The 27733-nt window shown below is 37.6% G+C and overlaps 1 protein-coding gene across 2 annotated transcripts in view; it reads left to right on the forward strand.

Annotated features, from left to right (window-relative positions):
* ERP44 (endoplasmic reticulum protein 44) overlaps positions 1 to 27733 on the forward strand; it is a 55446-nt gene that overhangs the window by 6283 nt on the left and 21430 nt on the right. For both annotated transcript variants that reach the window (XM_075705191.1, XM_075705192.1), the window contains exons 2-4: positions 14880 to 14952; positions 16798 to 16837; positions 19909 to 20024. In XM_075705191.1, the coding sequence (XP_075561306.1) occupies positions 14880 to 14952; positions 16798 to 16837; positions 19909 to 20024 (229 nt within the window). The remainder of the gene's footprint in view (positions 1 to 14879; positions 14953 to 16797; positions 16838 to 19908; positions 20025 to 27733) is intronic.

The following is a 27733-nucleotide window of genomic DNA, read 5'->3' on the forward strand; positions in this document are numbered from 1 at the left end:
CTCCAAACCAGCTGTAGGACCCTGTCCATTTGAAATTATGCTCTGGTGATGACAAAAAGTGCCAAGATATATTGCAAGGGAGTTGCACAATTTTTCCTTTTTTCATGTATGCTACTACTGAGAAACTGACTACTCTGATAATACACCCTTTATAGCTAAGAGCCATTCATGACATTAAAACCTGTGCAAAGTTCCAGTACTGTGCCCTCCAGATAAGCACCTGTAACTTGCAACCCCTTCTAGGAATGAACCAAACCTGGAAGCTCCTTCACATGCATGCTCATACACCTTTTCTTTAATCTGGTAGTGATCCACAAGATCTGCTCTTTGTGTAGCTGATAGAACACAAATGTTACCTTGTTGGCTGCAGTGGCACTAAGCAAAATACAAAGTGCAGCGTTCTGTATCTTGAACCATACACCAATTGAAATAGTGAAAACAGTGAGGACAGAGTATCATAAATGGTTATCTAAATGCAGGTGCTCTATGCATATCTTCAGAAAATAACTGGTTCCTAAGTAATTGTACATGCAACACAAAGTTTCTGGTAAACACAGTAAATCTCCTGTTCACCTGTTTTTATTGTAGTAAATGTTTTGGGTTTCTTCCCTCCCCTTGTTTCTTGATCTACATTAGTTTGGCTTTAGCAAGAAAGCTTTGATGAACGGGAGTATTGTGAGTCTCATTGTATTTACCGGATAAGGTCAAGTTTTAGAGTTTTGGTTTTTGATTTCCAGTGGAAGTTTGATCATTTAAATTGGAATGGACCTCTAAAGGTCATCTGGTCTTGCTCAATGCAAGACTAATTTAGATGGGGTTGCTCAGGGTTTTTACCAGTTGAGATTTGAATATCTCCAAGGATGGAGGTTCTACAACTTCTCTGGGTACCTGTTGTAGTGTTTGATCAAAACCTTGTTGAAGGTTTTATCTGAAAAATCTATTTGGAGCTGCAGCTTGTGTCCATTGCCTCTTGTCCTATCACTGTGCATCTTTGAGAAGAGTGGCTCTGCATTCTCTGTAACCCCCTAGCTCTGTAACCTCCAACTAGGACGTTGGTAACAGCAGTAATAGCTTCTTCTTTTTAAGGCTGAACAAATGCAGTTGTTTCAGCCTTTCCTTATATACCCGGTTCTCCAGCCACTATTCATCTGCTGGACTTCATTCCCATATGTTAATGTCTGTCTTGTATAGGCAGTTGTAAAGCTGGACAGAATCCTTCAGACATGGTCCCACAAGTGCCAAATGAAAGGGAAGAATCACTTCCCTTGGTCTGCTGGCTATGCTTTTGCTAATGCAGCCGTCTTTGCTGCAAGAGGCACGCTGCTGACTCCTGTTCAACTTGTCCCCCAAGACCTTTTCTGCAAAGCTGTTTTCTATGTTCTATCTGGTTGGCTGCCACCCTGTATGGGGTTATTCCACCTGAGAAGCAGGACTTTGCCTTCGTTGAACTTCATGAGATTTCTGTCACGCCATTTCTCCAGCCAATTGAGGACTCTCTGAATAGCAGATCTCCCTTCTCGTATATAAGTTACTTCCCCCAGTTCAGTATCCTCAGGAAGTTTGCTGAGGGGGCACTCTTCTCCATTATTCTGGTCATTAGTAAAGGCAAACCGTATACCCAATGTTGATCTGCAGAAACTCCATTAGAGACCAGCTAGACATGGTATCTTTGGTTACAGCCCTTTGAGCCCAGCAGTCCAGCTGCTGTGTCACTCACTTTATAGTTCACTTACTCAGTTCATGTATCACCGATTTAGGTCTAAGGATGCTTTGAGATGTTGTGTTAGAAGCTTGCTAAAGTCAAGGCAAACAATGTCCAGTACTCTTCCCTCATTTACAGAGCTAATCATCTCACTACACAAAGCGGATTAATTTACTTATTCTAAATCCATGCTGGATGGATGTGGCTTCTGGAAAGAAAATTTGACTCCATAATCCTCCTGGGAACCCAGGAAAATCTGTTTCTGTGGCTCTGTTTATGTCCAACTTGCTTAAGAGCTTTCTAGCTTGGGTCTTCCGCTCATGGGGGTAATGCTTCTCATCCCTAGTAGTCTACTACTAGGCCCAGACCTCATCAGTAAAAATCAGACAAAGACGACATTGAGTATCTAAGCCTTTTCCATGTCTTTAGTCACTATGTCCCCTGCTAGTTGAGCAGCAGGCCTACAATTTCCTTGGTCTTCCTTTTGTTGTCAGCATACCTGTAGAAACCTTCTGTGTTACCCTTAACATTGCTCTCTAGTTTCAACTCCAGCTGAGCTTGGGCTTTTCTAATTTAATCCTGCCTGCTCAAGCAATGTTTCTATACTCCTACCAAGTATTTATTTTCTTACCTCTACCTTCTGTGTACTTCCCCCTCCCCCCTTTTTTTTTTTTTTATTTTTTGGAAGAAATTCTGTGTTAACCTATGTAGGTCTTCTGCTATACCTATTTGCTGCACAGTGGAGTGGATTGCTTTCGTGCTTTGAAGAGGTCTGCGAAGATCAACAGGCTCTCATGGGCCCTTTTGGCTTCCAGAGCCATGTTCTATGAGTGGACTGAATTGTTATTAAGACCTGAGTGACTTCAGTTCTTGTCACTTTTTTCCAGGGTTCTGCAATGTATGTTTTTCTATTAAAAAATAAGTATCATAGTAGATTATAGATGGGAATTATTGTGAGACTCAGTCATGGGTGAGCTATATCTGAAAATTTCATCAGCAGTGGCAATGAAATGAAGCTGGAGATCCCAATGGCTTGTTTCCTGGAAGAAACAGGTTAGCACATTTTATGCGCTGGAGTCTCCCAGCTGCTTCACTTTGGACCAAAATTAAGGCTATGCTAACCCACAGAGAGATTTCAGGTATATGGTTTGCTGCATTCAGTTTCAAAGGAAGATACTTCTCTGTGGCATGATTTCTTTGTACACTGAAACTTTGTATCCTAAACAGTGCTCATGAAACGGGAACCTGAGCAGAAGGTACGAGTCCTAGAAAAACAGTACAGTAAATGACCTGGCTGCTTGGCATACTTTTTGCAGCCAGCATGTCTCCTGTCTTGCCTGGCATCAGTGATTCTTGCCTGGCTTCTGTGTGTTTCATTGAGGTGCATCCAAAAAAAAAGTAATCTGTAAGGATGTCAGGGTTTTTTGTTTTTATTTTTATAGATTTGTGAAGGGAAGTGGAGAGAAGAAAAACAATCTAGTCTCTGTTGTAAGATAACTGGCAGTAAAGCTTACGTTTTGTCTCCAAATGGATTCGTGTGGCAATTGGGCATAAACATGGAGAGAACTTGTTCATTAGGAGCTCTGCAAGGAAGTATTTTGAAAGGCACGGAATAGGTGCCTGTTCCAATGGTCTTGAAAAAGAAAACAACAGCTGTGATAGTGTTCTGCTGTTTCCCATAGCTGTCGTGATTATGAAGTGATGATATAATTAACTTTCTCAAAAGCTTCACAAAGGGAAAGCTTTTCAATGATGTATCCACATTTGTAATCCCAAGAAGAGCTTTTTGTTCCTCTAGTCACTGTCTGTCACTTCTGTCTCTTATGGTTTATTGAAATCCCCTTTCTTAAATCTTGCTGGAAATGCTTAGCCCCTAAATTCTTTGCCAGTCTCAAAAATTACGGATTTTCATAAATGTGTGTATGAAAATCCTTTTTTCTTTTTTCCTTTTTTTTTTTCTTCTCCCTGTTGAGTCAATTCACTTGGGATTTTGGACAGAATGACTGAAAGACAAATCGGTTGCTTCACAAAGGTAATTAAGACAGTATGTGGTGCAGGGGGTGAACAGTTAGGGGTTCTTTCATACTAATGATTCGTTAATTAGTGAAGGGAGCTCAGCGAGTGTATGGGCCTCTTGGGAATTACCTTTGAATGACATTTAAAACTTTGGTTAAAAAGGTATCACTGCAGGGGGGAGAGGACTTTTTAGTATTTTTTTTCTGTCAACATAGGCCAGCAGAATTTGCTAAACCAGTGCAAATGTGTACATATAATTAGCATTACATAGCTATTAAATATTATTTTAAAATAAGCCAATACACGGCTGTGATACCTTGCTGAGGATTTTGGTAACAATTTTGGTTGCAGCAGTCCTTTATGTTGAGAGCAGTAAGCTTGCTACATGGAGCTGGTTAACTGCAGAGCCAGTGTGTCTGATACTTGCTACCAGTTTGAGCACTGAACCATGTGAATGTGTTAATATTATTTTTAGGACCAGTCTGGAATCCTTGCTTGAGTATTTTTGTGGGAGTCACCCTGAAACTGGCAGGGTTAATATTCCTTGGGGGAGGTAAACCAGCAGTGGGGTAGCTCTGTATCATGTTCTTTTGTGCATTTCAAAGTATCTGTGGCATGTGTCCTGTTCTCTCATTATTTACTCTTCTGCTGTCAGGAGTTATCCAGGATAAATTGACTGCATATGTGCAGGCCCTTAGCAGCTGTTTAGGGTAGAAAGAAAATAGCTCTTAGGCAGTCTGAAATTAGCCACTCATTCTTCAAGCTGTATGTAGCTGTGGTCCCAAAGGTGATTTTTTTCTCTTCAGATTCAGGCAGCATTGCTTTAATCAATGTTCTTCTGTAGAAGATAGCCAGTGGATTAATTGTAAAATGTATCTTCCCCCCCCTCTGCCCACCCCCCTTTAAATGGGGAGATTTTTCCAATGCCAACATGTCAATTAGAATGCAGCTGTGGAGTAGTATTTCTCTTACTGCTTATTTGGAAAGATCTTATCCCTTATCCTCTCACATGTTATTTTAAGGTAGCAAATAATAAATACTAACCTAAAAAATGAGGCAAAGAGTTTGTTAGAGAATGCATTGCCAGTGAGCTTTAATATACTATGATTGGTAGTTTGCATGTGGAGAATGGAAGTCTGTGGAGCGTGCATCACAATTTGTCTGGAATGAAGAAAAGAAAATAATAAAAGTAACATAAATTTAGATGATGTTTTAAGTGGATTTATTCTAAAGTTCAGAGTTCTGATGTTAAGGGAATGGAAAGCTGAGGCAACAAAACCCCACTGTATTTTAGAAAGTTTATAATTTTGAAATTCTAAGGTGTTCTTCCTCATTTTGCTTCCTCAGAAAAAGAGGGAGGAGCAGCAGCGACACAGGACTGAATCTCAAGTGGGTTTAATGTATGGACAGAGTCTTTGTATGCTGTGAACGGCTGTGTCACAAAGTACTGTATTTGTCTGTTGATAGTTGCACAAAACCTTAACCTCCTGCTGAAGTATTAGGAGGTAATCTGAGGAAATGTGGCATCTCAATCATGCTGAAGGAAGAAAAAAAAAATCTGTAGCACAAGAAGGGTCTTAGGGATATTGGAAGTATTATTGCTAAAAGTTCTAGATCTGAGGTTAAATAAATGGGAGGTGGTTGTGTGGGTTAGTTCTGGCTGAGATTGCAGGGTGTAGCATGATCATGTGATGCTAAAACTGGAAGATGGTAAGGATTTAACTTGAATTGCTAATTGTCATCTGTACATTTGCTACTTTGCGTTGGGAATGTTGCTCCATTGTTTAATTCTAATCATCATTGCCTTCAGCATCAAACCAGGATAAGCCAAATCAAGCTGACTGTGCTTCTGTGCTTTCAAACTGATTTTGTTACTCGGAAGTACTAATAGGCAGCAGCACTAATATGAACGGTACAACTGAAACAGTGTTATCGGAGACTGGTTTGTCTGCTTGTCTTCCCTTATGTTGTCTTCAGAGTGGCAGTTAAGCTGGTATGTTTTGCTTCCCTTTGGGTGGACTGGGTGAGGAGAATGATGCTGGCTGTATTTTTCACTTATTTGTTTAATTGTCACTTTTACTGCTTTTTTTTTTTTAACCCAATGCCTCAGCTGCATAGTTTAAAGCGGCGTGGATCCTGCACCTCTGGAGCCACAGGATTGCGGTACTTCATCTTTAACTGATGATAAGAATATGCAAAATGAAGATTTCTCCAAGGCTACACTTCCTGTTTTATCTAAATTGCTTCTTAGGTATTTCTGTCATGGAGGGCTAGTTTATACGTGTTTATGATAGCCCTTATTTTTCCACTTGAGCAGTTGGTTTTGGTAATTCATACCTCCTTTAAAAACAAGTTCCAGCCTGAAAGGTAAAACTGAACAGGCTCGTCTTTGCTTAAAGTTCCCGCCTTTCTTGATACCACAAAGAGAGAGATAACTTGATGTTTTGGAGCAGAAGAGCAAAAAGGTATTCAGTATTGCAAGTAGATGACACGGTTAATAAAAAGATAAGCAGCTAAAAGTGAGTAGGCATTGAAATTGAGCATTTTGCTTGAAATAAGTTGATTTTGTCTTGTTAAACAATAATCTCAGTATGTATTAAAATCTACCAAAATATGTGTGTTATTTTTGAAGCAGCAGAATGTGTGTTGGCAGCAAGTATGGAAAGTTCAGTTATCCACTTATACATTCAATCCTTCAGATTATTCCAAGGTAGCAAATGTTCATGTGACGTAGGAAATGCTGTTTCTTCTGAAAACACTATGTCGACTTTCGGTTTCTTCCTCCAAGATTACAGTTCAAAGGAGAGATTCTGAAATCTGTGGCCACTCCTTCCATAGAATACCATAAAAGTTTTGGTTTAATTTTAATACCCATTTTCATCACTAGTCCAAGAATGAACAAAACATACATACATATATGTGGTGTTAAAACCCAAAAAATCTCATTTCTTGTTCTGTAGTAGCCCTGTGTGTAAAGACTAGAATAAAGGGCACAGGGAAGACTGTAGAATATCATAGTGAATAACAAACAGGATAGTATGTTACTTTCTGTAATGATCCATGTGGCTCTCAAAACACAGTTCCTAGTAAGACTTTTATTTAGACTTGGCTATTTATTTGAAATTATTCACAATTTCTTCTCTATTGCTACGCATCAAAGTAAAGTTTAGAATATTTTAAGTGCAAAAATGGCTCTGACATCTTAAATACAGAGAGGAGAGTATTGAGAAATTATTTGCATTTCAAGGCTCCCTAGGTGATCTGTGACATGAGGAATGGAGTTATGAGTACACATTCTCCAAGGTTTAAACTCTCTGTGATGAACATTTTTGGTAATGGGTTTTATGTGTAATAGCAATGGCCGAAATAGAGAACAGGCCTTTTTCCTTGACGTAGTAAAAAGGGGCAGCAAACTATTCTGCTCTGCTAGCCTTATCGAAGTCTTGACAAGACCAAGCAACCCTTTATTTTGTATCGCTGGATCACAGCTTTAACAAGTTCAGAAACTTCAGAGTGCTGCCTTTCATATACAGCAAATCTGCTTAACTTGCGCTAATCATTTTGGAGACTGCATTTGTATTTTACATGCTTTACTCCTTCTTGAAGGTGAATCCTTGTGGTTTTTGCTAGATAATCAGAGCAGTTGCTAGATACGTAAAAGAAAGAGTTACCAGAACATGAGGTTCTGGTTTTTTTCCTAAAAAGCTGCACAAATTATACATTTTTTTTTTGAGGGGGATTCTAGCTTCTTGTATAAGAGTAAGAAGCATGGTAAATAAAATATCTAAAGATGCAGAGTTTTCAGTAGTTTCTTGGGGAGCTGAATTCATGACTTTAAAGCTGTGAAACAGGCTCTAAGCTAGGTTCATATTTCTGAAGATGTGGAGCACTCTAAACATTAGTCATGAATAATATAGTTGTTCAGGGAGCTATTTACATCTTTTGTAGGTATATGGACAGTGTTGCCTCTAAGTGGATGTTTAAGACAAGGAAACCAGTATGTTACGGCCCTGGCTGGAGATTGTCTTTTTCCTTTTTCCTTCCAGCCCAAGAAGAATAACTGAAAATTAGAAATAGTTCAACTGAAAATCAGTCTTATCTCTGTGACTTTTTTTTAGACAGGCCTCATGTCGTTTTTTTGAGCCCCAACTTAAACATTTCTGTAACAGACAGTGATCCTTAGGTTTGTGCCCAGAGACTTAAGCTTTAAAACTGTGTTTGGGTGCGTGGTTGTGCTATTAGCAGCTTTATGGAAAAAATGCGATGTATTGAACTGCATGTTGTGATAATGAGGTTTAATTTTCATCTCTGCAATGGATTTTTGGAATGAACATCTTGTGTCTTCTAATAATAGTTCACAAACTGTTGAGAGATTAACTTACCCATTTTTCTGGGGACCTTCAGTGCTGGGGTAGCAGACCACTGAGAAATCTCTGCGGCTATGAATAGTTCCCAGTCATACATGACAATCCTACATCTCCTTTGCTTGTATGTTAAGTTCAGTTGTAGGAACCATTAGCTGTGAGTTTATTTCCTGATTTTGAGTGTCAAATCAATATAATTTGGAATTTCATAGATACCATTATAAATTGTGAATGGTTTTTTTTGTTCTTGTTTCAACATTTTAATTGGCAAAAAATTCTTCAATATTACTAACACATGTACCTACACCAAGTATTCCAGTCAGACACTTAAAATGGGAGTAGATGATATGTGGATATACATATATGTGGAGGAAAAAAAATTGCGCCACCTCTTTTTAATATGGTGGTCTCTCTACCTAGCTCTGTGCAGTTATAGCACTGTTTGGCTAAATTGTTATAAAATTGCACTGTCTATCACGGCTAAAGAAATAAGTTTACTTTTCTAATATATATGTTATCTGTATTTCAGTTTAGTTAAATTTTATCTCTGTTCTCATGGAAGTTAGTAACTGCAATCCTTAAATCTATTTTCAGTAGCTTCCTTTGAGTGTTTTGAATTTCCCTGATTAAATTTAAAGATACGGCTCTTGAGAGAAAATTAATAGGAAAAGGATTTTTCGGTACCAATTTAAAAATTGCTCTGAAAACTTAAATATAGCTCAGAGGTGATCATTAATTAGTATTTTGAACTAATACAATTTTGTCTCAGTCTTACAATGAAAGTAGCTTATATTACTAATAAAAATCCTGCTAAATCAATAGGGATGGCAGCAGTTAGTCTAAATTATGAAAATGCTCAGGCACAGTCTGGAATCAAGTGGTAACAATTAAGAGTTGAACTGCTCTCGCTGAGAGGGTGAATAATGTTCTTTTTTTATTTTTCCCCACCATTCTCTATTTACCGTTATCACTCTCTGCTCTGAACTTTGTGGTTCACTATAGGGCTTCTGGGAACGCTGCCAGCGAGATGCTCCTGATTGATGGTTCTGAAGCCAAACTTCAGGGGCTCTTCGAGTGTCTGTCAGCTCCGGCGTTGCCGTCTCCCAGGATTGCTTTCAATTTGTATCGTCCTACAGCAGGCTGGAAACTCGTCTGCTTCCTGTTGTCCGGGAGTTTAATGCGGACCTCAGAGCAGCAGCAGATTAGCGGCATGCATAAAGAAAAAGGTACTCAGGGACTGAAAGTCAGCCGCAGAGTCCTGTGGGGCTAGGACTTCGGGTAGTAACTTCGACACGTCAATCTGGATTAGATGCGGGCTAGAGCTGGTTGCCGAATGTAAAATGATTTTCTGGTAGAGGAGAAAGATGGTTTAGTCGTGTGCCTTTAGGATCTCCCAGCAGGAGGAAAAGGTAAATGGAAAGTTTAGCAAGTGAAAATGAAGGCTGTTCTTGTTGACTGCCTTGCAGGTGTAGTACTAATTAGAAATCATAATGCTCCAAGAGTAGATTCTCTGTATTCTTCAGATAGTTTGCTCTGGAAATTGGGACCTCTGTTTCATTATGTAAATTAAAAAATAAAGAACTAAAATGCAGCAGACCTGTTTTTTCCCCTTTTCTTGTAGTTTTAAGATTGTGCACAGTTAAACTGTTAAACTCTTCTGCAAGAAAGTGGGGTGTAACATATGATAAACTTGGGAAAGTGCCACTAAACCTATAGGCCTGTTTCTTCTGTCCAGTTAGCCATTAAAGAACTAGCAGCACTAATTGGTAGGAGTAAAATGTTGATAAAAGGTTTACCTAAATCTCCTGAATAACCAGTGGGCTTCATTAACACGTGAAGTGGCTATTGAACAGCAACACCATCAGCAGAAGATGAGTTGAAATCGGGTACGCTTTTATTTCCTCTTTGGAAAAGGGATATGAAGCCTGGCAGAGGTCTGCCACTGGGGGTGAATGGAACCGGTTTTCTCCAGGCATTTTGTTTTGTGTAAGGCTTGTGCCGTGCGGCAGAGGAGGATAATGTTGTCTTTTGAGATCTTCCATTAGAAAAAATCAGAATAAATGTCAGCTAATTTGTAGTTGCTTCTCAGAAATTACTAATACTGGCTCCTGGCAGAAGTGGCTAAGTCATTTGCTAACTTCAACTTCAAGTGAGGATCAAAACTGGATCAGAAATACTAGGATTTCTGTACTAATTAAACTTCCCAGTAAAAACATGAGCAGTGTTATTTTCAGAAACTTCCAGGAACCTGAGCTGATATATTACTGCTTTATTTGACAGTGTTTCTGAGGACCAGATAAGTAAAAATCCATGTGCCATATCCTTGTCTTCCCTCCCCCCATATCAGCTAAATTTTATCTTTGTGAATGCCTTGTTAAATTCCTGACTTTTTTCCCCTCAGCAATGCATTCTGTAAGTGTATACAAGCTTTCTGCATTTATTTTCGTCTATAGTTTGTTTTGTTGTTTTTCTATAGTGTTAAACAATTGTGAGTAGATTATACACATGCTTATCTAACTTGTGCAGTTTCACACTTGAGTATTTAGTATTTTAATATTCTACTGTATCTTTTTTAAATTCATAGCTACTTAGTTTTACCTTCAGATTTTAGTAGTTTAAGCATTTAAAAAAAATATAAAAATATAGCTAATTTTATCCAATATAAAGGCAATGACCTGAGTTGTTTTCAGGTGTACTTACATAGCCAGTTTTCCTTTTGAATTATTTTTGCAAGATGCTTTCCTCAGTGAGCTTGTAGCTATCTTGTGAGGTCAGTTGGAATTTTTTTTTTTAACCCAGTTACAAATGTGAACAGTCATCCATGTGTCCTTCTGATGTAGGCCAGTGGAATGCAAAGTTTGCATTTAAAAGTAAAAAATGCTGAAGACTTTTTTAGCCAGTATGTTTTTCAAAACATATGTTCAATATCTGTTTTATGAAGTGTGCAGCTGACATTCAAAAATTATTTCCTCAGAAATGTCTTGTTTCCTGCCTGTGGGCATCAAGCACAGGCCTCATCAAAGGTCAGAAAAAATTCTCAAAACAGTACAGCTTCTTAGCAATTTAAATAAGAATTTGTATTCCTTCTTGTTAAATATTAATACTAGTAATATCATAAACCCTCTTGCATCTCATGGGACAGCAAGATTACTGGGTCAAAAGGATGTGTTTTCTTCCTTACAGGCATTATACCTTTGTGAAAGCTTCAGCTGGAGTGAGTCTTGCATATTTATTGACATTTCTTAAAGGAATGCTTTTTTTCCCCTGAGTCCATCTACTTATTATGAAGGTTTTGGCACCCATAATTATTTAGTCAGTATAAAAATGTTTAAGAACTTGTTTATGAATCTATTTTGACAGAATAGAATTTTTCATACTTCTAGTGGAAAAAGTATTTCGATTATCTCAGGTTTTGTGCAACTTTTGGAGAAAGACATTCTTAGTTTCAGTTTTTTTCCACTACTGTTTAATATAAAGCAGCAATAGGATATACAACTTAATTTCATTTTCACCTTCAGCATTTGAAGATGTTTGGGGTCTTTGTTTCAGTACATGCAGCTTGCACCACATTTTTCCACAATAAGAGTTAAGAAAGCAATCAAAAATTTTATTAATGCTATAAAGAAGTATTAGTTTTAATTTGCTTTTTCTGCACATAGGACAGTCTAGTAGAGGGTTTTATTGGTTAGTAAGCCCTGTGCTTTGATTTTGCAGTTAAGTATTTGCATTGCAAGTTAAGGTGTATTGTAGCAATCTACAAATGCAACTACAGTTCCTGATCTGTTTAAGTATATCTGCTGAATAACATAGCCTATTTCCCGATTGCAAATAATATGCTTATCTATGTTATGTTTAATTTATGTATAATTTATCCTATTAGATAAGATTTGTGTTGCTGCTGTAAAATTGTATTAGAAAGAGCCATGTGGGTTTAAGAAACTGATATCTTAACCCGTTCGGTATGTTGAAACAATACAAACTGCTGGGTTCCTGTGAAAATAGTTTTACTAAGACCTACTGCGGAAATTCTTTCCAAGTATGAATGCTGATGCAGAGCTGTGTGCAGCAGCTAAAAAGTTCATGCTTTCTAGAGGCTTGCGTGGATTTTCTGTGTAAACAAGCATTGCCCAAGATTATAAGCAGGGTAAGTAACTCTGTAGTCTTCAAGGGTACAATCAGAGGTTCTTGAGACCTTGCAGGGCATCTGAAGCCTTGGAACTTAGATGAGTTTGCAAAGTCACTTGTGGTAGGATCAGATGATGGCCAACAAAATGAATGTTGAGTTATACTGTCCTTTATTGCCTACAGCAATATTCCAACTGTTACTGTTAATCATAGCCACTGCTTCAATTGTATACAAGTTATGTCTAACCTAACACTTGCAACAAAACAGCATGTGCATACAAACAAAAACCATGCCGGCTTGTTCACACACTTAACTACCCATTACTACAAATGTGACTACTACTACCAGCACCTCCCCATAGCAACACCGTGGAAGTTGTCATCCCATGCACCGTCCAGGGGGTGATGGGGAGGTATCTGCACTGATGACTGCAAGCTGTCACTCATCCAGGGGTAATCTGACTGATGCGGACCAGGGTCCATATATGTAGCTTCCCTCTGCAAAGACTGAAGGCAGGGTCATCATCCCTTGTTGCTGCTCAGCAGTCAGCAACACCAGCATCTTCAAAGGAACTTCCCCAATACTGGCCTGCCACAACTTGTGCATTGCATGTGTTGCTTAATCGACTGTTTTTTGGCAGACCATGTCGTTATGCTGTTAGTTTCAATTATGGACCTTACGGCTCAACTGTTAGTTTTGTTTCTGTACAGTCATCTTAAAGCCACGGTTCAGACATTTGTGTCAGGCAGTTTAAGTGCCACAGGAAGTCTGTGCAAACTCTGCCACGGATCTTAGACTTGCATATAAGATAAGTATCTTGTCCAATTACCAAGTGAGGAGCATTGGTATGTATTTTGTATTACAACAGCTGGTACGTTTTCAGCCTGTAGTGTAAGATGGAGTGTATGTGCTACCCAGCGGCCTCTGTGTGGGAAATATGAAAGGATCAGTATCCTCACTGAAAAGTGTTTAGTGATCCATAAATCAGAAGCTGAAAATGGTTGGTGCAAATCTCATCTAAGTGCCATTTACAGTGATAGTTTGTGAGCTATGACAATGTCTTGCTGCAGAAGTTTCCCACAATTTTTGAAGCTAATCTTAAGGACAGCAGGCATCCAGTATGGCTAATGTTTTTGAGAGGCCAATATTTGATACACACTTGCAACAAATGTTAGAAAACTCGATGTTTGACATTGAATTAGTCTTTTTGATAAATTGTGACCAGTTCAAAGATGAGTGTGCCCTGTGGGTTTGCGGCTTGTAGTCGTGGTTCTAGTATAGGTCCAGGATAGGTCTCGGGCTCTTCCATAAATACAGAGATCCTTGTATCACTGGATCCTTGTATCTAGCTGCTCTGTGTGGCATTATTTGGATGCTCTTTATGCTTCCATCGAAATTTTTCCTGGGTGTCTTTGGTAAAAGCAGCTGTCAGCTCTGCCTCTCTAGCCATGGGCAGATTTCATTTGCATCTGCAAGGAGTAAACTAAAGCTCCAGGAACATCAACAGTATGTACGTCGTGCCACAGTGCAAAGACTAATTATTCTGGTATCATTGGGAATTTCCGGTCTCTACCTGGCTCCTTGACTTGTACGTTCCTGACAGTTCTATACCAAAACCCCTCCTTTTCCTTTCCTGCCATCTCTGTCAGCTGAATCATGGAAACCATGAATGGAACCACAGAATCACGGAAAATGAGGCTGGAAGGCATCTCAGTAGAGCATCTGGTCTGATCCCTGGCCCTGCTTAGAGAAGTGCTGACTTTCTGACCAGGTTGCTCGGGATGGAAACATTCACGTCCCAGACCAGAATCTGTATTGTCCAGTTCAAAAACTTGCTGCACGCTAATCTCTCTCAAAGCAAAAATAAGCTGTAACTCACTGGTATCTCTCTCACCTGGGGTAGACCAGCAACTCTACCCCATTTTTTGCTGCCACATTTTGAGATAAAAGGACTGGGCCTGTTGCAGTCAATATGAGAGTGCTCTTCCGTCAAACTGCGTCTTGCTGTGATAGTTACATTAAGAGTAATACGTGTGTTGCTTTGTAATTGAATGAACTGGCTGACATGGTGTTTCAGTTTTTATAGTCTGATATGCCAATCGCGTGCTGGGACTGAAGCAGTGTCAAGAAAAAATACGGATGATGATGAAAGACTATAGCTAGTTCAGTTAGATATACTGAAACTGTTTTCTAAAACAGCCATAAGAATGGAGGCAATTGCAAGCTTTACCTAATGAGAAACTTTAGCCAGACATGCCCTGTAAGTGACACAGGGAATTACTTGTCTCTGGGTGAAACCACTGTGCCTAGGTGCTTCTGGGCCATGTGAGATTGTTCGGTGGTAAAATGGGCGTTGCATTTCTTTCTTCAGAGTGGATTTATGAGTAGATGTTATTCCTAAAGGTACGAAATTTACCTGTAACGTTTCTGCCAACATAATAGAGAATCATATGAAGAGAGAGCCAATTTTGCTTTAACTGTGAAAGTATTTCTGTAAATAGTGTTTATTTGTATATTTGTAGTACTGCTGTCACCTGAAATGCGTTGACTGAATTACGATTATTTTAATGTTCTTCTCCAGCTTTTGAACTCCAATGTTTAAAATCATAGATATGTTACTAGTTTATTGCTGAAACTTTACATACCTTACTGGTTTGCTTTCTCTTTTTAGGTGTCTTGGCTTTTTAATCCAACAAGAAGTGAAATAACAAGTCTAGATAGTGGAAATATAGATGACATTTTAAGTGAGTACTTTGATTTTTTTTTTATGTCTACAGTCACTTATCTGCATGAATCTTGCGGTGTTATTAAATGAATATGCATACCTTAGCTTTGAAAATATGAATAGCAATCAGCATAGAAGTATTAAATGCCTGTGATCAAACTTCGCTGTCTGAACTAATGTATCACCTAAGAAATTAGCTCATTGTAATCTCAATGAGGATTTGAAATGTCTAAGAAAAATACCTGGTATCTTGTTTGCAGATGGGAATGCTTGATTACATAACCAAAAACTGTCGAAAGAGCTTTTTAAAAGGTCCCCAAAAAATAGCAGCAGCTGAAACCCATGGTGATGGGCCTTAAGGACCTTGCTTGTTCAGCTATGTTTTTCCTCAGATTAAGCATTGTCCTGTTTCTGGTGGCTCACAGAAAGGAAACTCATAAATTAAACAGATGTGTATTCCTTGTCTGAAACCTTTTTGCCTGACAAATATACAATTTGCTTTTATCTGCTTGTATTCGCAGGAAAAGTTATTACATTGTTTCAAATATATTCAGAAAAAAATCTTTATATTCTTTTATTTAGGTCTGTACTAGAGTCTACCTACTATTGCAGATTGCTTTGTGTAGTAAATGTATGATTAGGTGATATAAGGTCTGTTTGCAAATACATTTTATACAGTGGAAAATAATGAATCCTCTTGTAAAATGTTATTCATAAAAGAGAATATATGCCAAGTGTAAGAACTTTTTAAACTTATCCTATTGCTTTCAATAGATACTTTATGCCTTGGAGGTAACCCTGAATTTCTCTGCGCTTTTTCCTGTTCACCACTTGCATTCCTTGCTGATAATGAAAATCTTAAATCTGTAATTTTAATCAAAACTGTAGTTTTTCCCAGCCTTGTCAAGAGTCGTCTTTTCCAGCATGTTGTCTTTTCCAGGCTTCCAACATCTTAATCTTTGCTTGTAACTGCTTTGTACCTTTTGTCAATAGTGCAAATTTGTCTAGCACCCTTTCTGCTTTATAAAGCTATAGCTGGTATTCTATAGTTCCAGTATTTATTTCAAGGTTTTTTCAATGTATAGGCCACTACTAATAATAAAAATCAATTTACAGCATGGTGGTTTTATTGTGTAAAGATCGTAATTTATTTGGGGGCAGGAGATTTGTCCTTCTAGTTTTGATATATTGGGGGGGGTTTTTTGGTATGTGAAAAATAATGTATACAAGCATTATTTCACTTCCTCATCATATATACCCCTATAGTATTGCATTTTTTGGAGTGTCCCTTAGCATTTTTCTTTTTTGGGGACTGAAGATTTCTCTGCTACCTTTTGCCTTAGTATCCAGCTTCTTGGAAAATAAGGCAGGTAAAGACTGACCAGAGTAAGTTGCACAGGCAGGTTGCATGTTGGTCATTCTTCTAACACAAATAGTTGACACTTCAGCTTGTAACTGTTTTTTAACACTTACAAATAATCTAGCTAATGCTTAAAAGATATACTAGAGTACAACTTCTGGCTTTCAGTGCCTTAATTTTAAACCCAGAATTACTTTGTTTCATGTGTCACTTGTTTATTTTGTGTCTTAATACCTTAAGTATTGACATTTTTAATGTCTAATATATCAATAAAGTCAATAAAAACTTGACTGAAGGCCTCTTTCATCACTTTCCCATTTGATATAGATTATATTTCAGATAAGATTTATACTAGCAGTTTTCTAGCAATCAGACTAAGCTGTATGCTGAATAATCTAGAAATATTTTCTTTTATAGTTTTTGTGAGTATTTTTATAATCTCAGATAAAAGCACAAAGAAGTTTGCCTCACAATGTGACACTGGGTTTTTTCTTTCTCTTTCAGACAATGCAGATGTTGCTTTAGTTAATTTTTATGCTGATTGGTAAGTTACACAGATTTGTTTTTTTCTATGTTTAAACTTCTGTCCTTTGAAAACTGTCATGTTTGGCTATAGTTTTCCAATTGAAAATACAGTGGTATGTAGCTTTCAGACTAGTTCTTTCCTGTTTTTTTAATGTCCTGGTTACTTCCCCTTCTGCTGTTCTGGCATTTCAGGGCTCCTATGAGAGGAAAAAGGCTTCTATAGTACTATGGAATAACATGCGATGTAATCGATTCCTTCCTTCTTCCCCCCCCCAGCAAGACAGATTTCATTAACTTTTTGCTCCTTAACATAGGATAGTCCAAAATACTCAATTTTTCCATTTTCCTCTGTGTTGGTCCTGTGCGCGTGTGCTAGAAAGAAAAAGGCTTGACATTACTCTATAAATCAAATCCTTCTCTAATCTGGAAGATCTTCCAAGTGGAGAACTAGAGAAATTGTAATTGAAGGATGAAGTCTGAGCAACTGGAAAAGGAAAGAATTTGGGGCCAGATTGGTTAGACACTGTGAAAGACATACTTGGAGGGAACAGTTTACTTGAAATTATATTTTAAAAAAAATTGCATGCAAAATCATTGTTAGAATTAATTTAAGCACCATACCCCTTTTTTTCATTGTGTAAGAAGTAATTTTAAGTGTTCTGTTCCACCATATTTTTGAAAGACTCTTCAGCAAGGAAGAAACCAGAAAAATATTCAGAGAAAATAAAATTTAACATGGAAATTAATATAGAAAATGAGGTTAGAAAAATAAATGATTGTCTGTCTTTGATTAAAGTAATCTTGCATGTAAATAGCCTTATAATGTAAAGCAATATATAAACCGAAGTACTACACTTTAAATATGCCTCTCCCTGCTGTTTTGCTTTGTGAGCATAAAACATTGGCCTTCAGAATCAAAGGTCGTGTAGGTGATTAGACTTCTGATTCCTTTCACCACTTTCACATCCCACTATATGTCTAAGTCTGTAGGTCTGTATGGCCTAGAAATAACAAGCGCACAGAGCTTTACATGAAAAATTTACACTTTGCCTTTACTGATAATTCATCCAACTAGTAGCAGGCTGATTTTAATTGTTTTTTAAAAGTGATTTTGAAAAATTCATACCCGGTCTTTTCATATAGAATGAAGTTCTCAGCAAAGATATTTCTGATGCCTTCATTTAAACTTTGCATAAAGATAGACATTATACCAATCTAAATCAGGTTAATAACCTTTGTATATACCTCTGTCATTTTATAGACAATTTTTATGTTCAATTAGTTTGCATCTGTTCATTTGCTACCACAGACTAAATTGATACTAGGCACATTTAAACCAATAGAATTTTTTCTTTGGAGAGATTGCATTTGTTTACCAGGTAAAATATTTGTTTGAAATGTCTTTCTTTATAATGATAGTACAACTAAGTAACTAGTTGAGTAAGAAACTAGGTCTAATCTCTTACCTGTTCTGTATGGAATTATGCTATAAAGGCTGCCTTTTAAAATAAGCAAATTTTAAGATGGTTATTTTCAGTTTGTGATCTGCAGATACCTGGTGGATCATGGACTACTTTAAAAGGTTTTATTAAAGATAACCAAAGAAAACAAACCTATGGAGAGTGAATTTAATACACTGAAATTTGGGGTCTGTGTTTCCATTGAAAAAGCATTTTTGGATTTTGCAAAAGACAAACTGCAGGAGGCTAAAAATCAATGTTCTGATACTTCTGTGATAGAGGGAAGATACCAATATTTTAAAACTTGATATAGCCAGGTAGCAAGCGTACTGTTTTAGGACCCTATTAGCACAGCTCTTTCTGCAAATACCTACTGTTATCAAATGTCCTCTAGAATACGTTTGCGTTGAATTTAGAGATTTGCGTATGCTTGCAAGTTGATTCACATTATAGTAGGCCATAATTTTAAAGCATTACAGCCTTATTTATGATCATTACATGTAGGTGTTCAGTAATAACCCCTCAACACAGCATACTGCCAGCCTGTGATGTAATGTGACCTTTGAATGAGAACAGATCAGTTTTGCTGATGTAGATACTCTGCTGTAAGGGTGGAGAAGAATGAGGGACAAGAAAGCGATATGTAACATATACATGCTATGTAAATGTGTAGCATACAGTTGTGCTGCCTGGAGTCAGGTTTCTTTCAGAAAATGACCTTAAGCCCTGTTTGTATTTTGAGAGCAAAACCTGCGTCTTCACTTGAACATTTGCTGTTGTACTCATAACAGCATCCCCAGGCTATCACTGTTAAGTTTAAGCAGGGCTTCAGTGCAGGCTGTTTTATTGCAAGTCTGTTCCATGAGGTCTCATTCTGACAGCTTCTACAGTGCCTTTATACCTCTTCAATTTAAAATTCTACCATGTGTTTAGAAGAACAAAATATAAAATAATTATATTGACATATTAATAATGGGCTAGTGCACTAATGTTACCCTAAACTCCCCAAAACCGCCAAAGCTTCTTTACAATCCTACAGCCTTTCCCATGGGCAGAAAGAGAGGATCTGCATCAAAATCTGACATGACTGGAAGAAGGGACCCACGGGATTCTCTTAGTTCATAATGCTGTAATAGCAGTCTGTTAGAAGTCTACTAAACTTGAGCAATAATATGATAAGCAATCCAAAGTTATCTCTGTGATAGTTCTCGAAGGTGATTGTTGGTGAATATTTGAATGTCAACAATCCCAGTAACTTCTTTTACTATATTTTAAAAATTACTTCCCCAGGGATAATTCGGGTAGAAAAACTGAACAACAGACTTCCTGAATAGAATATATTTCCTAAAGGCTTATAATTGATTAATGGTGTTTCTTAAGCAGATAAAGCAGGGGGGCACATCTTGAACTATACATTCTTTTAGAATTATTTTTTTTCCCCACATGAATTATTCAAGTTACTTTTTGAACCTGTTTTTATCCAGTCACTTACTGGGATGATTACAAGTAGATATTATTTTCCAATAGCTTTTTTTCCTTTTTCCTTCAAAGATTGAAATATTCCCTGAGTCATCAATTAAAATATTTCAAGTTACTGTTTTGAAGTTATGATTTTGTGTTCTGTCCACAGGTGCCGCTTCAGCCAAATGCTACATCCTATTTTTGAGGAAGCTTCTAATGTAATTAAGGAAGAGTATCCAGATAAGAATCAAGTGGTGTTTGCCAGAGTAGACTGTGATCAGCATTGTAAGTAAATCCCGATTTAGGTTTTTCTGTGCAATCCTGCCAGTAAGTTACTCACTGTATTGAAGAATATACTAGGCAGCAATCTAAAGTGTGGTTGGACCTGCCCCATCATTTAGCCCCGAGTTGTTTGTATACATCAGTGAACCTGTTCTTCGAAATTTGTCAGGGCAATCTCTAGTGTTCCTTTCTCATTGCATCCATAAACATGCATTTATATCTCTTCAGCCTGTCTCATTTAATGGGGAAAAAAGAGCTGGGATTATAAATTGAATTGGCTTGTTGAGGAGTCAGAGAACCATTAGTGCTACCAATGGTGCAGTTCTTCACAACCTCCACTGTCAGCGTCAGGATGGTGTTCTGCTCAGGCCTTCCCTCCATCTAGGAATCATGCTGGACTGTAAGGTGACTTTTGCACAGCCAGGAGGGGATCAGAGCTTTTCTGCTTTGCTGTTTGTACACATGCCAACAAATGGTTGCCTCTTTGGGTTCTCCCCACACCCAGAAATACATGAAAATTATATGCCAAAACTTATGCATTTTATGCTGGTATTAATCCCAAAAGTTGCTTTTTAATCCCATAATAAGTAAAATGTAAGGAACATCTGCTACACATAGAAAGACAAATGGATAGTGCCAAAATTTTTATTATGTTGCTTTTTATAGTCTAAGATCAGCTTTTCTGTTTTATGCTTCTGGAAGAGCAGCACTTGCAGACATTGTTTCTTCACAGTGGCTTCTGACTCCCAAAGAGTAGTACCAGTTGCAAGTGGCTTCAAATCCCAGCAGAAATTCAGTTCTAACCAATACAGATCATAATATATGGGCTTTACAAAACTGTTAATTTGTAAGAAGAATCACAGTTGGAAATTTGAGGAATCACTGTACAGAGTTATTAGTTTGTATCTGTAGCATGTCCCTGGGACTTACTGTTGACCTAATAGTTTTGGTTTAGTGCTCTGTTAAAAAAAAAAAAACCAAACCCAAACTAAAGAGAACCTTAGAGGACAGAAAAAAGTCAATTGCATTATCTGTGAAAAGTAACTGATTTCATTTACCTTTTTCTTTCCCATTTTGACAATCTAACTTTTATGGTGTTAGAGAGGATTTTTCCCTATAATGAGAATTCTTCAAGTGTCTTGGTTCTTACTTGCAGATTTAAAAGTCAGTAAGTCTGCTTGAGCATCTTCCACTGGCACCATTTTGTGTTTTGTATGCATGCATGTAGTTGCCCAACAGTAAGAGCACCTGTCTTGTGATCTTGAAAGAGATCTCAAGCATTAAAAAAAAAAACCAAAACTTTTAAGGGAGTGAACAGTATCAAGTCAGTTTCTGAAATGTAAGATAAGCTGATTCTTCAAACTGTCAGGAGTGGCCAAGGAGATTCTGTTTTGCCCCTTCCCAAAGATCAGTAAGACCAATTCATGACCGCAGGAAACTTAAACGCCTCTGGGATTAAATTTCTGAGTCACTGGGATATCAGACCCCCTTTATAGCCTCAGCTGGAAAAGAGGCATGGCAGTATTCACCTAGGGTATGTGAGCAGCTTTGAAGCATTCAGCTGCCTTGCTATGTTGGAGTGGTAGGGATGTGCTGGGGAGCTGGTACAAAAGTTTGAACGTACGTGTTCTTGAAGAGCAGTTATGTTAGACACATGGTTGTAGAATCTCTTCCTCTGAGCAGATCTCTTCTAGTGCCTTGAATACAGTGTAGAACAGCATACTTGTGTAACTGCCTGTAGCCTTTCCAGAGCAGCAGCAAAATGGACAGGGGTGTCTGTACGTAATGTGCTTCAGGAGATACGCTTTAGTCTCCTTGACTTACAAGTCCAATAGTATTTCTTTCTTTCTCATTATAATGTTGTCTCTGTTAAGAGACTGTTTTCCTACCTCCTTCCTGAGCAGCCTTTTCCAGAATCATAGATCTTTTGGGGGTTGGTGGGGGTTTTCTTTTGTTTTGCTTTTTTGGTGTTTTTTTGTTTGTTTCTTTGATTTTTGTTTTTGGTGGTTTGGTTTGGGTGGGGTTTGTTGGGGTTTGGTTTTGGTTTGTTGGGGTTTGTTTCTTGGACCTGGAATACCTTCCCAGATCTCAAGTACTTAGCTGCATTTTCAGCTTCTTTCTCTTTCACACTTGGTGTTCTGTTCTTCCTATCATCTGTCTAATATGGTGTGTGCTTGGGAGATCTTAACCAAAAGCATAGCGTTAAGTATTCAAATTTGCCATCCCTAAAAGCCTATTTTCAAGTAAGGCAATGAAATCATTTGGAGGAGTATATTGAAGGCAAAGTCTGATATGCAGTCTTTGCTGAAGTTTTCTTACTGAGTTTTTTGTCTGTCTTTGTTCAGAGATCACTGCAGGATCTACACAAATAAACTGCCCCTGATCTTTGCAATTGTAGAAAATAAATGCGGTTGTAGGAAACATGCTGATTGATTTTGTATCAGCTTATTAAACCAGTCACTCTACATACTTGCAATTACTTTTGCATATACTTTTGTATATATTCTATCACTTTCATCAGTGATAGTTTCTCAAATTAACTTGAATCAAGTTGGGGGGGGAGAGGGGAATTAAGGACACTCACACTTTCACTTTACTTGATTTTTATGGTTGTCCTTAATAAATAAGACTAATCTCAGTGTTTAACAGTCTAGTTGGCTCACCTTTTCACTGAGTCAAGATACTGACAATGAAACTTTCTATAAAGTTCTCACAAAAGACTAGTAATATCAGCCTGTGATGTTAAGTTTTATTGTTAAGGTTTACATTAAGAACTGAAGTCCTTATTTGTTTGCTGCAGCTGTAGTTGCTCAGGTAACTCTGAGAGTCTTTGGGCTGCTGGATGCCCAGTGTTTAACCATGAGATATTCTTATCTTAGCAATTACGTGCCTAAGAAACGCCCCCCACCCCGCCAAGTATTTGAAACACTTCAGAAGCTTGTTGCTTAATCTTCTCCTCGTGTGCTCATTGAATTGAGCTCATCAGAGCTTGTTAAGGAGAGCTAAGGCCTGGATGGAGGAGGAGATGCTACAGCAGAGATTGTCTTCTTTCCCCAGGGAGTACGCGTAGTGGGCTAAGTAGTATGAGGCAGCCAAGAGTTTTGGTCTTTATTACTGGAATACCATGAGTTCTCCATACTTACTCTTTGTCCTTAATTTAAGAAGTAGATGAGCATGACGTCGACTACAGAAGCTGTAACACATGAGAATTAAAAACAAAATCCTATAATGACAGAGCAATCTTTCTCCCCAATTTGCATTGCCTTTTTGAATTAAAATAGCAAAGCTGTGTATGTCATTCCTGCTTTCTAGTGTTTTTCTGGGTTGCAAGCAATGGTACATTTCATGGCACACAGTTATTTATATGTCCTAAAGTTTTAAGTATTTTAACTTTGATTTTCATGTGTGTAATAGCAGCTTTTTAGTAAGAGGGTGAATGTTACTATATTATCCAGCTTGGGCCTGCTGTAGTAGTTTACTAAATGTTGGAGTCAAGATTGTTACTGTCTTTTTTTTTCCTGTTTTACCTTTATATTTTTGTATGAGTTTATATATTTTAGCAACACCTAGAAGGTTTATGCCAATATTTTGGGGTTCATTATGCCTGCAGATTTCATACCACTAGTAGTTCACTATTAGGATGATGTTCTAGAGATGGTGGATTATTTGCATTACAAATGATCTGTTTCTTTTTGAAGCCAAGACTCTGTAGGGAATCCAAATAGCTGATTTCAGGCCACTCAAAAACAGCTTTCAGAATGGTCAGCCAGGCATAGATACTTTCCATTTAATGCACTATTATTGAAGCACACTGCAGGGCCCAACAGCTCACACCAGCTTCTGAGGGTAAAGCAAATTAGAGAGAATTATTGATGCACTGCCAAATGTTTGATGCTTAATGACAAAACCATCATTCTGTCTGCTCTTATAGCCAATATAAAGATGTTTTTCTGGAAAGTGATAGGCCCCAATGTGATTCAATACAAAATCTAAATATTAACACTATATTAAGCCTCTGTATGTGTTATATTTTACACCAGTTTATAATATTGTGGAAGATAATTATAACTGAAATGTGTAAGGTAAGTCATCAGGCTGTTTTTAAGCTGGTGTGGAACATACGCTAAAGGTAAATCTGTTGAAACAGGTACTCTTCCACTTTCCAAGACCTCATCCTTTTATAACTTAGAGATATCAAAGTTCCACTACATTGTCTTGCTGTTAAAATCTTTGGTGGTTTTGGTGTGTTAGATTTAGTAATTCACTTATATTAAAAATTATGCACCTCTATTTTAAGTGTAATACCTGGTAAAATTGACCTTCCATATAAAATTATAGAAGATCTTTCTCCATATACATTATTAGGAAGGGTTTGTTTTGGTGTTTGTTTTTTTTTTTTCTTTTGCTTGCTTGAGGGTTTGGTTTTTTTGTTTTGTGGGGTTTTTTTTATCCTTTGTGTTAAGCAGCAATGTTGGAAACTCACTCGGTATCATGAATTTCCTATATTTCTCTTCTCTGTGAGTGAATATTGCAGTGTAGAACTACTAATGTTTCTGGAGGAGGTTTTGTGTTTTGAACACTTTCTATGAATTCAATATTAGGGTTGTGGTACAGATTTCTTATAAATTGAAGTATATATTGGGGTTTTAATTCTACTGCACTATTATTTCCTTTGGTTTCTGAGTTTAAAAAAAAACTGGTTTGAATAAGATTTTGCGCTTCTAAACAGAAGACAACTCTCTGGTGGGGTGTCGAGAGATGCTTTTCTAGACACACTGTCTAGGGAACTCTTGTTCTTTCTTTCAAAACATGCGTGGATGGTACTCTCATTCAGTACAGTGAGCTGCTGATCCCTCTGGGTCTGGCCATTCCTGTAATGTATGCTAGCATTAGTCTTCAGTTACTTAGATTGTATTGCTACTGTGCCTTTGGTAAGCAAAATAACTCAGTACAGTAACAAATTTGGAGGTTCATAAATGAACCATAAATGAAACTGTAAACAAGCATGAGGATTTCATTGCATTCCTGCAACTTTGCCTGGAAAAACATATCAGTCTGAAAGAGTTGTCTTTGGATAAAATAAAAAGTGGAAGTGATTTGGAGAGGTTGTTGATGGCTCTCCTCAGGAGAGCCATTTTGTTAGCCTGTCAGAAATGGTTATGGGATGCCTACTGATGAGGCCCTGCTAAGAGCAGGCATGGCTGTTGTGAATGCTCTTTTGCAGCAGAAGGTGGTCTAGATTTGCTGATTCCCAGCTTCTCAGTAGCCAAGTTTGATGTAGAACACTGATTGCTTTTCTTGTACCTGTTTTGGTTCAACATACTAGTCACCAGTATCACAATCACTGGGGTAGGATGCCTAGTTTAGATGGTCTCTAAGGTTCCTTTCTAATTCTGCTTCCTATGAATATTCCCAGGTCTTAACAATTATGTGCAAATGTTACGAGAGGAGTAGTTTAACTGGGGAAAATTAATGCTGTATTACAAAATACTTAACAATAAGGTGGAGGTAGTGCTGTATGTAGGAAAGTAGGAGGCAAAAAGGCCTTTTCAAGTGAACTTAAATTGAGAGAAAAAAGCTTGAGGAATAATAAGTAAAAAGGTACCTATCAAAGACTGATTTCACTTCTCATCTGTGGTGTGCCCTGGCAGGTAGCCTGAGGGACTTCAAAAGATGTGATTGATCTCAAGTGAGCAAGCAGAATATTCATTTGGTAGTCCCAGCTTCAAATATACAGCTGAAGAAATTTGTTACCTTTGAGATGGAAGGTATTGCACATGGGCGAGGAAGAGTTAAGATAATTTGACACAAAGAAAAATTAGTGTTAGAGCCAGTAAGTTCAGGCTATATATATGTGTAGCTATGCAACTTCAATAACCATCATGTAAAAACAAAATTAGGAAATGCAGTAGTTTGGGTTTGTGCTAGCTCTTCCTCAGAGAATGTGAAGACCTTCCTTAGAAAAAGAGACACTACGAGTACTTTCAGAAATTATTTTTACAGGGTTTGAGTTTTGGAACTTTGATTTTCTTCCAGATAATTTTTCAGGCTGTTCTAGTCCTCTGTTTGGCATGTGAATTGCTTCAGGTGGTGCATTATATTATGAAGTGGGCATTTAGGATAATGATCAGTATTGTTCAAATCCTAGTGGGCACCTTTTTTTTGAGAGGCAGTTGTGTAGACTTAAAATCTAAATATTTGTTTGGTGGTCGTATGAATTATGACCCTGGAAGACTAAGACAGTGGACTGAGTTAATAGTGGGGTGATTCCCTGATCCTTGTAAATACTGCTGGCCCTTCAGTGGGAAGGACCTGCTTAACTCATTTTGGGTGGGAGCCTACTTCAATATAGTGTGTCTTAATGCAATTTTTCAACATATTCTTCATTGTACATTTAATTTTAATTAGTGATGATGCACTTGAGATTCTTGGTTAAGTGATCTGATATACTAGCAGAACCCTTTCAACAGTGTGTTGTGGTGTTAACCTAGAGCAATGAAATTTGAAGCATTCTGGGAATCAAGTCACAGGCTGCATGCTTGCTTGAAGCTGTAGCTTAGGTATACGCGCCATGTGAAAAGCCTGACACACCCCCAAAAAATTGGTTTTGGCATTCCTTTGAGTAGATGAACACAAGAGGCTCAGACAACAGAAAAAAAGCTGACAGCACAAGAGATATGATAGAGATACAGATCACAAGTGATAGTTCATAAAGCACATTTTCTTGGAGAATCTTGCTCAGAAGACGATGTGGGAGACTGTCTTAGAAGACATGGGTGTAAATGTCAGGCTTTATGTAAAAGTTTCTTTGAAAACAGCAGTAAAATCTGCTGTCTGATCCCTATTGTAAGAGGCAGCTTTGCTTTCTCTTCAGTAGTTCAGAAGTATCAGTATAGTGCATCTATGAAAGAACTGAGTGACTGTTAAGACATTCCTGTTGGAATGTGTGGAATGAATAGTCTGGGCAGTTCAGAAATGGTTGTATATCAACAGGTATACCTGCAGAACAGGGAGGAGAGAATCATCTGAATTCAACAGTTATTGGAGCTCTGCTTGAAATTTCTGATCTGTAGAAGATGAGAAGAAGATCAAGTATGTCAGTAGCTTCCTATCATAACTAGTGTGAAACTGTTCTGGTGGCATAGACACTAGTCTTGTGATTTAATGATTAATTGGTCAAAACACAAACTTAAGGTTTGTACCTCTTGGGTTCCTTAGTACCTGAAGAAAATGTAAAGTTGTAGCTGAGAGACTTTTTCTTCTTCTTTAGGTAAGTTACCCTTATCCATTTAAAATACCTCTTTTCATTAGAAAATGGACAGTGAGAATGTCTGGAAATATTTTTTAATTTAATTTAGGATTTACTATAACTAATGTGATCTGTGAATGAGTTCAAACAATATTCCATGTATTTGCATTGTGTATTTCCAATTTTAAAAGGAATATAATTTTGTAGTTGCTCTGCTTATGCTAACTCTACCTGTATCAAATGCCAGAGTTTAATGAAGCATTTAAGGTTTACTCTATTTGACTTTTGAATTAATTCAAACAATTTTTCATGTACTTGCATTTTATATTTTGTAAAAAGATGGTTTTCAAATACTTACTTGTGTAGAACCGTCATCTCTCTGTGTTAGTTCAAATACCAGTATTCATGGAATCTCAATGTAATTTGTAAAGAGCATGCAAGTTCTGACTTACGAAATAATGTT

Source organism: Pelecanus crispus, chromosome 2, assembly GCF_030463565.1.
Source record: "Pelecanus crispus isolate bPelCri1 chromosome 2, bPelCri1.pri, whole genome shotgun sequence".
In the NCBI taxonomy this organism is placed as follows: Eukaryota; Metazoa; Chordata; class Aves; order Pelecaniformes; family Pelecanidae; genus Pelecanus; species Pelecanus crispus.